At 45.3% G+C, this 14,274-nt stretch overlaps 1 protein-coding gene across 1 annotated transcript in view; it reads right to left on the bottom strand.

The window, feature by feature from the left end:
- The window catches only part of KCNH6 (potassium voltage-gated channel subfamily H member 6), a 131,401-nt gene extending 120,465 nt beyond the window's left edge, over positions 1 to 10,936 (bottom strand). The window contains exon 1 of the mRNA XM_061589611.1: positions 10,848 to 10,936. Within this exon, the coding sequence (XP_061445595.1) occupies positions 10,848 to 10,923 (76 nt within the window). The 5' untranslated portion in view covers positions 10,924 to 10,936. The remainder of the gene's footprint in view (positions 1 to 10,847) is intronic.
- Positions 10,937 to 14,274: the final 3,338 nt, after the last annotated feature.

Genomic DNA, 14,274 nt, shown 5'->3' with positions numbered 1-14,274 from the left:
TTTATTAAAAAACACACCAAGCAACAACAACAAAGAAAACAGTGGTGATGCCACTGGTGCAGGCAGCCCACCTGCTGAAAACCAATGATCTATTGAAACTGGTTCCAGACAAAAAACAATGATGATGAACTTCTTTGTACCATTGATATGAAATTCACCAGCACATGTTGCAGATTTATTTTTAAATATATTTGTATACCACTATTTCATTCAAAAATATCAAAGTGGTTTACAAGAAGTTAAAAAGACCATACAATAAACACATTAAAAATATAATAAAAACAATGGTCAGCTACTGCAAAAAGACAACTGATGTGATGCTTTTGTGAAGGACAAGTTTATGGATGGTTTCTGATGGTCAGGAGCTGCCAACATTTGAGGATAGCTGAGTGTGCTACTTGTGAGCTTCTCCGGGGGATGTGGTCCATCATGGTTGGATCTAGCAAGGGGATTCTTAAGGAGGACAACGAATTCTTAGGAAGGAGGTTTTGTTGTTCTTATGTGCCTTCAAGTCAATTATGACTTATGGTGACCCTGTGAATCAGCAACCTTATTTATTTATTTATTTATTAAATTTATTAGTTGCCCATCTGGCTGGCTGTCCAGTCACTCTGGGTGACGAACATAATAAAAACATATAATTACATTAGAACATTAAAATCAACAGTAAGTAAAACCTAACCCACCCCAAAAACCTGCCTGAAGAGCCAGGTCTTCAAGGCCCGGTGGAAGCTCATCAAAGAGGGGGCATGGCAGAGATAATTTGGGAGGGAATTCCACAAAGTGAGGGGCCACAATTGAGAAAGCCCTCTCCCTAGTCCTCATCAGTCTAGCTGTTTTAACTGGTGGGATGGAGAGGTCTTTTGAGGTTGATCTTGTTGAGCGACATCGCTGATGATGCTGGAGGCGCTCTTTCAGATAGACTGGGCCGAAACCATGCAGGGTTTTAAAGGTCAAAACCAACACCTTGAATTGGGCCCGGAAAATAACTGGTAACCAGTGTTAACACTGGAGTAATGTGATCTCACCGGCGGCTGCATTTAATCAGGCGAGCCGCAGCATTTTGTACCAGTTGCAACTTCTGGACCGTTTTCAAGGGTAACCCCACTTACAGCGCATTACAGTAGTCTAGGCGAGAGGAGACCAGGGCATGTACCACTAGTGGGAGCAGATGGCTGGGAAGGTAGGGGTGCAGCCTCCGTATCAGATGGAGTTGATACAGTGCTGCCCAGCTCACAGCCAAGCCTTGAGCCTCCATGGACAGCTGGGAGTCAAGAATGACCCCCAGGCTGCAGACCTGGTCTTTCAAGGGCAGTTGTACTCCATTGAGCACCAAGTCAACATCCCCCAACCTTCTCTTGTCTCCCACGAATAGTACCTCGGTTTTGTCGAGGTTTAGCTTCAGCTTGTTCCTTCCCATCCAGCCACTCACTGACTCCAGACACTTGGACAGGGTTTCTACAGCCAACCTCGGTGAAGATTTAAATGAGAGATAGAGCTGCATGTCATCTGCATACTGGTGACATTGCAGCCCAAATCTCCTGATGATAGCCCCCAGTGGTTTTATATAGATATTAAACAGCATCGGAGAGAGGATGGAACCCTGTGGCACTCCACAGATGAGAAGCCAAGGATCTGAAACCTCATCCCCCAATGCCACTCTGTGGAACCTACCAGAGAGGAAGGAACGGAACCATTGCAGTACAGTGCACCCTATACCTAGGGGGTATAGATGCTACCTTCAGTAGCATCTGTTATAAACCACCCTGTTCAGATCTTGTAAGTTCAGGTCTGTGGCTTTCTTTATGGAATGATGTGTACAATTTCTTGCTTGATAATTTCTAACTTTCCCTGGTTCATGCTTCTCACATTCCATGTTCCTATTCCGTATGTCATACAACTCCGGACTCTCCTTTCGCATCTGTGCGTATCAGCCTCTGGGCTTCCTTTTGGCTTTGACCCGGTTGCATCATTAGTCACAGCCCTACTCATACTTGTCCATTGTTCTTCCCCAGTAGCTCAATGAGTGCCATCTGACCTGGGGGTCTCATCTTCCAGCACTATCTCGTGTTGCATTTTGGATACTCTTTTCATAGGGTTTTCATGGTAAGAAGTATTCAGAGGTGGTTTACCATTGCCTTCCTCCGCGTTTGGATGCATCTTAGTCTGGTGTCTCAGCTTTGAACATTCCGCCTTGAGTGCCCCTGCTAGAAGTCTAGCCTCTTGGTCTAGACCCCTGACGGCATTGCTCTCAGTTTCTTCGACACTCTCAAACCCCCTCATCACATTAAGGTGTGCATCCTAGAGGAGGCAGGAAGGAGGAGATAAGACCTATTCACCTATTGTAATGGTCACAAGGTGGTCCTTATGGGCCTGGCGCATGAAGCCAAACGTCTGCAGTTACCTGCCCCCTCACATCCCCTCCTGATGGGTCTGTTTCCTGCTCAGCATAGGGGAGGGGAGGGCCACCAGAGTCCTCACCTCCACTTGGAGGGGGTGCTCCAGCTCCAGCCTCAAACCGAGCCACCATGTGCCCCTATGGCCTGATTGAGGGTTACTGGAAAGCAAGAGGTTAAAATACTACTGTTGTGAGCTGATGCATTGTCAGGAGCTATAAGGCAGAGGCTTAGCTGGGTTTAGCCTGGCCACAACTTTCTAGATTAACAGTGCACAAGGTTTGGCATGGCATAGGGCAAAGATCTGGCTATTGGTCAGCTCAACTGCCGGCTGATGTTTTAGTCCCAGCCTGAGTACTGGGATCTGCCAGTGGGAAGCTAGTGTGGGTCTACTACAGCATGGTCTGGTACCATGGGCTGTTCTGGCAACACTGTGAGTGCAGTGGCCTGACAGCCCCCTAAAGAGAGCCACACCTCCCAAGATCCCTTAAGGGGACCCCCTTGAGCCTGTATCTCTACATTGCTATGAGGAAAGAGGAAGCCCCACAGAGCTGGCCCACTTGTGCTTCGTGGGTAGAATGCCTTCCTAGCCCCATTAGCCAGAGCAATACATAAAGTGAAAACCTCCAAATGGCAACAATTCAAAATACTTTCTTCTGTGACTGTGCTGCTAGTTATTTACTTCTTAAAAAACACTGGCTTTGTTTCTCAAATGTACTTCAGATCACGTATATCTGCCCCTTTTATATCAAATGAAAACTGGGGATGAGATTCAGAAAGATGCACATGTTCTTTCATTGTAAGTAAGGAGAATGGTCGGTAGGGGTTGGTGGGGCAGTGCCCCCTTTGCCCTAATTGACCAGCCATCATTGTTCCCCTCAACATTTCTCGATTGGCAGCTATATTGGAATTTGCTAGTAATCTAAAACCAAAGACTACAAACTTTTACAAGCCAGATGGTCTCATAAACTCAAAATGAATCTTGCTTGTTGAGTATGGTGCAGTCATCAATATATTGGACTAGGGTCCAAGGAGATCCAGGTGCAAATCTCTTCTGAGCCGTAAAGCCAGGTGAGTTTGGGCCAGTCACTAGCTCTCAGCCTTAACCTACCTCACAGGATTGTTGTAAGGCTAAAATGTGGGGGGGAGGAAAGAACCCTGAGTTCCTTGGAGAAAGGGTATGGCATAAATGCAATAAACAGAAAGTAAATTGTGTGCCTTGGAAGCATCCCGCTGAAGTCAACTGAGAGGAGAGTATGCTCTCCAGCTGACCAACAGCAATCTTCCCCCTTCATGCCTGAGTGCCTCTTATATGTTAGCATCTGCTTTGGCTGCAGCCATGGAAAATTATTCAGTACCAGGAGGCCATTTGGAGGATAGCTGTTAGCACAATCCTTAATTAATTTCTGATTACACAGACTGAATATATCCCTCTGCAGTGCGATTTCCCCCCAGTTTCTATGCATTTTGTTTCTGCTCCTCTGTAACATTAGGGGTTGAGACATTGTCTTTCTCAAAGCTCCAATACAGAGGACACTAGTGAAACAACTTAAGATAGAGTGGCCGTGTGCCCTACTTTACAGAGGATGGTCCTCTAGTTGAAGGTGTCCTCTGTTTGGAGGGCCGTCCAGTCCATTCCAAGTCCAGTTTAAAGATAAAGAACCCTAAGAGGGGGGAGAAGGGGACATGAAGTTGCTCATCAAAAGTTAGTCCCGGACAGCAGCTCACCTGATCACAGGTTTCCCCACTACGATGAAATGAATTGTATTTGTATTTCAATTATTACAGCCTTCCCCAAGCTGGTGGCCTCCAGGTTTTGTTTGGACTACAACTCCCACCAGCCCCAACCAATATGGCCAATGGTCAGGAATGATGGGAGTTGTAGTCTTAAAAAAACATCTGAAGGCCACCAGGTTAGGGAAGGTTGTCATAGAATTTCTAAATTTTCATACATGCACATAGACATTAGCATATGCAAATGTTATGCTAATCTATACCTTCTTTTGTCTTCTGTTTTGGCTATGTATTTCCTCTTTTTTGATTATGTATAAGTGGTCACCCTAATTCAGGAGTAGCACTTCTGGCTTACATCCCAAAGAGCCATGTAAAATGCCAGGAGTTATTTTCTAAAAAGAGGTGCAGTGGTTCATGCTTCTTGTACGTCACACTCTCTGCCCTGGAAACCTTTCCACCCAGATGTGTGAAGCCTGACACTGACTGCTGGATGCTAAGGGAAAGGCACTGCAGTCTGCTCCTGAGGAGAGACACTCTCATCTTTCTGATCACTTCACACATTCCAGAGTTGAGTGCTGGCAGTAGCACTGATAAGAGCTCCCAGGACTGAGACCTGGTGATTGTTCACTCAAAATCAGAACTGCAGACACTTGACAGATGTTCCCAGATCCTAGAATGCTCACAACCTATCTGTAGTGGAGGGCTTTTGACTGTGTGACTTCAGCATTGGTGCCAAATAAAAATACCTTTCCAAGCACAGGCATGACTACAGATTGTGGTTTTGAGGTGAACTCATGGTTTCCCACCAACTGCATTTCAAACGGTGACTGGGCAAATTCTGATTACTAGCAAGTTATTGCTGGCCTACAGCCAAATTCACCAAAATGTTTACTCAGGGGGAAGCAAGTCTCCTGAGTTCAATAGGAATTAATGCTTGTTAAGTGTGCTTAGGATTACAGCTTCTACAGCAGGGGTGGGGATCTTGTAGACCTCCAGCATAGACAATGGTCAGGGGTGAGGAGTGTTGGAGTCCAACCACATCAGGAAGGCCACAGGTCCCCCTCCCCTGCTTTAAAGAATATCCCTTCTGGGGGGGGGGTGTTGCTCAGTGAATACTGTACATACATTTATAAATGTATTTATACATTTATTTATCCCTATATCCCTATATCCCACATGAGATGGTTTGCACAGCATCACAACACAATACAATTTCAATATGTCCCCCTTCTGGCAATATTGTCATTTAGAGCATGGAAAACAGTATCCAGCTCATGGGCAGATGGCAATGGGGCCTTAAGGGTTGCCTTTTCCCGTATGTTCCTCCCCACATGCTCTGTTCATCACATGAAGCTTTACTCCAGGATCTATTGCCAAATGATGTATAATGGGCAACTATTAGGAGCAAGGTCTTTAAATTAGTGGCACCTATTCTGTGGAATGACTTCCCGAGAGAAGTTCATTGAGCCGCAAAGCATTATTGTTTTAGATACAGTTGTTTCATGTTATTTTGCCCATGACTGATGCTCTGTTTTGATATTCTTGTAATTTTCATATTTATTGTATGATGTGCTCTTGTGTAACCCCCATTGGATTTACTTTGGGAGGGGGGAAGGCAGGAAATAAGTATATCAAATTAAAAAACAAACTAAAATATGGGGATTCCCTTGGGACTATGTGAGCATCTTCCACATTGCGGGATGGATTCTGCACTGCATCCCAGAAAAGGTTTTTGCGCACAGCTTGTAGAATCTGTGGAAACCTATTTTCGCATGCAGTTGGATCTGCAGGAGCAACAAGCAAGATTTACAGATAAATTGGACCTTAGAGAGAGTCCATGTGAAAGCTCTGTGTTGAAGAGAAGCACAGCCCAAAGTCATGGCCCCATTTTCCTAGCATGGCCTCCAGAAATGAAGCTCCCAGAGGCTTAGAGGAGGGTGTTCCTCCTCTTTCCATGGATGCGTGGCCACAGCTGTGCTTGCTTGAGCTCACTCAGTTTGCATCCAGCCTCCTTTCTCCAGGCATTTGCAGCATGTGTATCCTCTGGCCATCCAAATGCACTGCTGCAAAGGAGCCAGCTGGGCTCAGCTCCACCTATCTTGGCAAAAGCACCAGGAGCAGATTAGTTTGCTTACCAATATTTCAGTGAAGGAGGAGGGTGGATGTGTAAGAGAGTGGGCAGCTGTGTATGTGTGTGTGGAGGGGTGGGTGGGGAAAAGGAATGTTGATTTTTAGGTTGGCAACATAATATTGTTTACTGAGAAATTGAATTAAAAGTCCTGAATTTGAACCACAGGCAGTGTGAAACATCTGTGATCCATAGCCCTCAATTTGGGCGAGGGGTTATGTCTCATCTTTACACTGTATTTACAGCACTTATAGTGGCTCACAAATGAGTTGAAACAACAAAATCAAACCAAAATTAACAGCACAATTAGCAGCAAAAACAATCAAAACAGAGACAGATACTCCAGGTAAAAACAAAGGGTTCCCACTAGAATCTCAACCTGCCCAATCAAATGCCTGTCAGAATTTTGAAAAGGTCTGTAGTGGTAGGCAAGGAAAGAAGGGGCCAAAGGGGCATCCTGAGGCAGGGAGTTCCATAATCTCAGCACGGCCACAGAAGTATCTCTTCCCCACATTCCAGATAACATGCCTTGGACACTGCTGCTAGGACAGAAGGAACAGCACCAACAGATCTAAGGGAGTGGGCACTGTAGTATGGAATGAGATGGACCCCCTAGGTATCCTGGACCCAAATGGTTTAGGGCTTTAAGGGTAATTGCCAGCACTTTGAACTGGGACTAGAAACAAATGGCCAACCAGTGCAACCGTTGCAATATGCTCTGATGAACAAGAACTCACCAAGACCCTCACTAGCAGCTGAAGTTTCCAGAGACTTTCCAAAGGCAGCCTTATGTAGAGCGTATTGCAGGAAACCACTCTGGATGTAACTAAAGTATCACCACAGCCAGGTCAGACATCAGGAACTGGTGTAGTTAGTGCACAGCCTAAGCTGGGCAAAAGCACCTGCTGGCCACAACCAGACATTCAGGAGCAAGGCCAGGTCCAGGAATGCTCTTCCTAGACCATCTGATTAATCCAAGAAACCCAGAAGCTGAGCTGCCACCACATGCTTTGTTCAGAAAGTGAATGTTGGAGATTGGCTAAAAATGATCCAACATAGTGGGATCCAGAAAGGGTGGCTTCAGTACAGCAATGTAGAAAGGCAGTATACAAATTAAATACGAAATGAAATGAAACAGCCATCTGGAGGCTGGATGCAAGCAATCCCTTCTCTGAGGAATCTACCCAGCCCAGTGCTACAATGGAGATTCAAGAAGCCCTCCTTCCTGTTCATTAGATGGATCTGCTTAGTAGGGAGGGGACAACTTGAATCTTAATTGCAATGCTGAGCTGGGCAGCTCAGCGCTGCAATAGATACTGAGGTGGGGCTGGGTGTGTATCTGCCCTGTATGTGTGTGTTTCTATATGTGTGTCCTCTGTAGAACAGAGGTAGGCCAATGTGGTATCCTATTGATGTTGTTGGACTCCAAGTCCCATCAGCCCCAGCCAGCAAGGCCAACGCTCAGGAATAATGGGAACTTAGTCCAACAACATCTGGAGGGTACCACTTTAACAAACAAAGCTGTACAGTGTAAAGTGCCCATACCCTCTTGTAGCCACACCTACTGCTGGCCTATGGCCCCTAGGTTATTGGCCCTCCAGATGCGGCCCTAGGGCCAAAAATGGTTTGTCGTTCTTGCTTTAAAGTCTATAAGGCCAAAGTCATTTTTCCTTATTGCTCATGACCAGCATCTTGAATTGGCCCTGGAAGACTGGAGAAGCCAGGACAGAATCCCACAGTCACTATTCAGGAGACCTCTTTGTGCTGCTCCTGCTGCAACCTTTAAAATTTTCAAGGCAGCTTCACACACAGGTACCAACTTGTGAAGTCCTGAAGAAATGAATAGCAGTTGCTAGCTGCTAATGAGAGACTTAATAATATATATTTTGGTTCCATAGATATTACATCATAAGCTTTTTGACTGTATGGGATAGTGCCTCATTGCAAATGGCTTACCTAGAAGTCCTCTAAGGTAGACCTATCAGTTGTATTGAGCCCTCAGAAAAGAAACATTGAACAGATAGACAATTCCCGTGTGGCAGCTTGGATGGACCTCTGAGTCACAGGGCAAAATTAAAAAACAAAACCATGGGGTCCTTATTCTGAACTAGATTTTGGGCGCTATCTGATCGTTCTCTTATCCAGAAAGGTATTTCTTCCACACTACCTTGACATAACATACCCTGCCCAAAGTGTCTTGTTCCCTGACAAAATTGGTGCCCTGTGCAAAGGGTTGCCTCTAATGGTCACCTGCTGGTGGCCAGCACATGAAATAAATGACCTCTAATTACTGTAAGTCAAAAAGATCAGTGTAAATAAAACAAGTCAAGGTGTATAAAGCTCCAAAATGAGATACACTTTTTCTTTACAATTTATTATATTGCTCCAAACTCAATATCATAAGCAGATGGGTGCAGTTGCACTGTTGGCAAACAAGTCAGTAAGCACTTTATCAGTATTCAACAACTTTCAGACTCAGTTCTATGCAATGGGCCTTCTTCAATGGTTCATAATTATAAATAATACATAAAGACCGTGGTCAGGGTTTGAAGAGCAGCTACTTATTCTTAAGCTATCAAGATTCACCTATGCAAAGCATCTAAGAGGAATTCATATGTTTTGATCAACTTATATAAGAATGAATGTAGAATAAGGCTGTGATGTACTTAAGTGGGCCACTGAAAAAATCTATTGGTTTGGAATGTGCCTGGTGTGCATGTGTGCGGGCATGCACACACACACACACACACAGAGAGAGAGAGAGAGAGAGAGAGGATGTGTCTTGCATATATATATATGGTCACAAGTTGGGCAGGATGATATCCGTCCTCCGTAGTTGGTAATAAATGTCCTGAAAATGATACTTCTGGTTATCATAATTATAGCCAGTAACAAACACAGCTTCCATGATATTGAATCCTTTTTCCTTTTCCTTTTCACAGTCTTTTATGCTAGTGGAAGTCATGGCTTCTACTGGCCATGTGTTCAATAGGTTTTGCTATGTTCATGTAAAAAAGCAACTTCCTTTTGGCAGCTAGCAACCTGTCTATTTATTTCTTCTGAGGATGTATACAAATACTTTGGGTTGTTTCAAGTGCTGGTTATACTCAGAGTAAACCCAGTGAAATTAATGGACATGACTCACTTTTGCTCATTCATTTCAATGGGCCTACTCTGGGTAGAAGATGGATATGACCTTTTCTCTCTATGCCAGTGGAAGTGCCTGTGGTTTAGTTTCTGGGAGGAAGGGTAGGATATACATGTAATGAATAAACAAATAAACAAGATAAAATAAATGGCAGTACTGTTTACACAAGTATTATAATTTATATAGGATTTGTAACTTACACCTTTATTTGCCTCACATTATCCCTGCGAATTAGATTGTAAATTTGATTTTAGAGATGGGAACCTGAGATTGAAACTTGCTGAGACAATGCTGGGATTTGAGTTCAATTTTCAATCTGTCTCTTGGACCACATTATAGGATTTGGAGTATACATGGTAGATCCAACACAGCAAATAAAATTAGAATTGAGGACACAGATTTCTTTGGCCACTCTGCACACAGGCCTGCTGCTGTGGAGGAGAGATTTCACATCATGCAGTCCACGCATGTAGGAGAACCAGTGCCTTATCTTGTAGGGATGCCCATGCACTGCAAACTTGGTAACATATATGCAGTCTTCTACTGCTCCTACAGATCTCTAGCCAGGATATTGGAAATTCAGATGGCAAAAGTTTGAAGGGCAGAATGTCTATTTGGCCAGTTTATTTTCTGTGCACAATAACGATTTTAAAAAGTTTTTAGTTTTACATGTGCAAAAAAGTGCAATAAGTAGACGTTTGTGCAAGTGGGCTGGCCGATTCCCCGAGACTATATAGTGATGGTGCTTGGCGAAATTTAGACTGTTCAGATAACTGATGTTTGGGAAATTGGGCAGGAATTTCTGTGGTAGTGTAAAGGGGCAAAACATTTGTTTTTAAAATGGGAGTTTTGATTTATGGGATTATTTCTAGCAAATAGCAATATTTTCAAAGGAAAATATTGAAAATACTGAGTGTGTTAGGAAAATCGCCAACACCCTCTAAATAAAGCCTATGTCACTAATAGCCATAACCCTATCCAGTAATTTTCTAGAACATTCCACCCCACCCCCATATCCCCAGTGGACAAGCCTCTGTGCCCAGAGAGTGATGTTTTTAATGAAATAGTTACCTTTTTTTGTTTAATTCTTACATTGTGCTGATAAATCCCAAGACTACTCTGTTAAAATCAGTGGGGTTTATTCCGGATTTACACCTACACAAAACCTGAATCGGTCCCTTTTCAACAGTCTGTCACAACACAGGCGCGAATTTGCCAGTACCCAAGGAAGCAGGCTGCCTTAATATCCAGTAAGTTCAAAGAAGTAGTAACCAAACTATAATGAGCGCTGCTCTGTAATATATCCAGGCACAGAGCCGCCTAGCATTGCCTGCCCCATATTTCACATCAATATTGGCAGGCAAAAGACGGAGCTTGCTAGTTCTGACCTTCAAAGAACGCAAACACAGAGAATGAAAGGCAAGGGAGACACGCTACTCACTTTGTCCTTCAAATTTCCTGATGATTGTATCCAAGTAGGTGTTCTGAGGGGCCACATGCCCCCTCCTGACAGGCATTTTTCAAATGTTCGTTTACATCCAAAGGCTAAACAAAGTTCCACTCTGCACAAGACGAGCTGGTTTGGTATGTTCCACAATGGGCGCGCGGGCGGGGGAAGGCAGGGAGAAAGAAAGCGCAGCTCTGTCCTGGTGACCTAAGGGGCGGCTCGCTCCTCCTTGAAGGAGAAAAGGAGGGAAGCCCTCCTGTCTCTCGTCCTGCTGTAGGCTTCCTTAGTTCGTGGCCAATGCAAGTCCATCAAAGCGGGGTTGGGAAAGAGGGGCAAAAGAAGCACCCAAGGAAAAGAGAAGGGAGGTGGGGGGCACAAGGTTTGCTTGTTTAAAAACCAAAAAACCAAAATGATGGTGCTCACTCGTCAATGTCCGATTCCGCATGTGCCTCGCTTGTCAGCAGCAACAGCTGTTCATCTGACAATCAGTGGCAGCCCCCTCGCATCTCTCTTCTTGGGATGCTGAAGAGACGAGGACCTGAACGAACTCCCAGGGAAGAGCTGCTTCTCTCTGCTCTACCTATCAGGACGGCGGGTACTGGAGAGACGGCTGGGGCTGCGTGGGAGGGGTCTCTCTCTTCCTCCTCCTCCTCCCCCCCCCCCTTTCCGGCTCCTTAATCGAGCCAGCGGCAAGACAATCCTGTTCCAGACAGATGAAAGCAGGAGCTGTTCGCAGACGGTGGTGCTGAAGAGCCGGGCCAGTGGAGGATACCGCCCGAGTCACCGGCTGCTAATCCGGGGGCGGAAGAAAGGAGAGCGGGAGTGGGAGGAGAGGGCAGTGAAACGCGAAGGAAAGCAGGGGCTGACTTCCAAGAGAGCAAACTTGCAAGAAGAGATGTCGCTAACTGGCTTGTTCAGCACTCGCAACCATGCACGTTGGCGCTGCGCTGTGTTGGTGAGGGATCAGGAAAGGAGACGGGGAAGAACAAAGGATTCCTGCTCCCCCCCCCAATACACACACTCCCCAATCGCTTGGGAGAGTAAGAGCTCGCCTTCACTCCTTAGCAGACACCTCGCCGTCTAGCACGCTACATCAATCGCAGAGAACTACAGTAATTAAACTGTAACTGGATCCAGGGTTTATTCTAACAGGCTGCTCAACACATTTTGAGCAGTGTGGAAAAAATGTGCAATGGAAACTAAGTTTTCGGGCAGTTGAGTTCAAGGGGTTTAATAAGAAGAGTGATTCTTCTTTTCCATTTTCCTTAAAAAAAGATGATAAAAAGGGTTTGCTTTCAGTCTTCATAGGCCACCCTCTGCTTCCATCCATCTAAAACCAAACTTTGGTGATCCCACGCCTACCTCTTCCACAGTGAAATGGAAACACCCAAGGATGTAACAGGATATGGGATTCCCCAGATACACAGAATGAGATTACTTTGTAAATCATAAAGAAAACCATTTAAAAAAAAACCCTTTCCAAACAGGTGGACAAGGAACTGTGCTCAGCAGCTTCTAGGACCTACATAATATTGAGAGTGTCAGCTGGGGGGCAGAGAGGGGGAGAGAAAATTGGAGAAAATTGGCATAAAAACCTCCTCCCCCCAGGTATAATATTGATCAAGTGCTCCAGTTTGGGTGTGGTACCCAACACAAAGCAGAGACCTTCCTAATGCAAGGGTGTGGAACCTTTGGCTCTCCAGATGTTGCTGAACTGCAACTCCATCAGCCCCAGCAAGGATGCTGTGCTGCAAACCACTTAAGCAGGGTGTGGGGAACCTTTGGCCCTCCAGATGTTACCAAACTACAACTGGCCAGGGCTGATGGGAGTTGTAGTTTGGCAACATCTGGAGGGCCAAAGGTTCCCCACACCCTGCTTAAGTGGTTTATAGCACAACAAGGGCAAGTCTCATAAAGGTGAGAAAGAAAGACAAGGGTCTCTATCATTTTGCAAGCCAAATGGGGCCACCCCAGAAGAATGCAGTGGTTCCTCCCCATGTATGCAGGAATGTATTAATTTGTGGAGGAAATGGAGAAAAGAGAAAGAAGGGCCCAAGAAGGAGCAATGGAAAATTGAGAGTGGTTGATGGGTGGTGGTGGAGGGGAGTGGAAACTGGCCTCCTCAAGCCAGCTGTAGTATCCTGGAAGGTGGTTCAGGTATGAGGATGCACATCATGAAGTTTAAAATGATGTCCCCTTCCTGTACTCCTATGGTCAGGTTTCAGAAGGGAGGAGAGGACATCTTTCTTCTTCCTGCTGTCCAGAAATCTGCCGTCTCTCTACTATATATATCAAAAAAAGCCAGCCACAATTAGTGCTGCAAAGAGCTTACTTCCAGTTCTCCAGATCATCCTGTTAGGGTCTATATATTGTAACATCTTGTTGTGCATTCCCAGTTTTGTATATTAATAGCAAACTTGGCAATCCCATGCCTATTAATATGGAGGCGTACAGGTTACCTACACACTTCTGCATACTTGGGAGACTTCCTAGGTATGTAGAAAAGAACTAGGATGCCAAGAGAGAGAGAAAGGCACATACAACTGAAGAGGCCTTTTTTCCTCACTCCTAATTTTCCTTCCTTTTTCTCTCTCTGATTTTTCCTCCTTCCTGTCTGTCCGGCATACTTTCTCTTTCTTTCTGTATTCATTCTCACTGTTCCTTCCCTCTTTCCTTCTGCCTGTTTCCCTTTCCTCTTTTCTGCTCTCATGCTGCTTCTGCAGTTGGGATGTGTGTGTGCTTAGATTAAATCCTGGTAGGATTTGGCTGGAACATTCACTTCAAGTATGAATTTGAGCATCCTTGGCTAAAGTTCAAATCCATTTTGTGGATTATTGCTAAAGAACTCTCCTTCAGTCATGCTTTCTAAGATTCTTCACCTCCCTCTCATTTCTTTCAGTCCAAAAATTATGTTGTTTTCTGCACAATGTCCTGCCAACAGTGTTGAAAGAGGGCAGGAACAGACGGGTCTAGAATGCAAGTACTAAATTATGGAGTTCTGTGGGGCAGGATTTACTCTTTCATTGCCGAGCTCACACATTATGGGGATTTGGGCAAAAGATATAATCTACTAAGTAGATTCTACTTAGTTTCAGGCATCCCTACCCCCAGGCCCCCTTCCCCCACTGCAATATTCCCCAGTGCCTGGAGGCATTGATGCTGGGGGCATGCTTGTGCTCCTCACCTGCTTGTGTTGCCTGTTCCTGCACTGCTGCAGCCCCTTACTGAAGCATGCCTGGGCAACTGATGCCCAGCTCTGCCCTCTCAACGCATGCTGCAGCACAGTGCGTCATTGCTCCGTGCCACCACCCCCTTGAAAAATGCTTACCAGCATCCCGTCAGCCCGCCTGCCCGCCTGACCCCATGCTTCCTACTTTCCTTCCTCCTTCCCCCCAGCCTTGAGGCCAGGGTAGCTCAGTCA

The sequence above is a fragment of the Rhineura floridana genome, chromosome 11, assembly GCF_030035675.1.
Source record: "Rhineura floridana isolate rRhiFlo1 chromosome 11, rRhiFlo1.hap2, whole genome shotgun sequence".
NCBI classification, from domain to species: Eukaryota; Metazoa; Chordata; class Lepidosauria; order Squamata; family Rhineuridae; genus Rhineura; species Rhineura floridana.
Note: the sequence above shows the minus strand (reverse complement) of the source record. Positions and strands in the feature narration are given on the sequence as shown.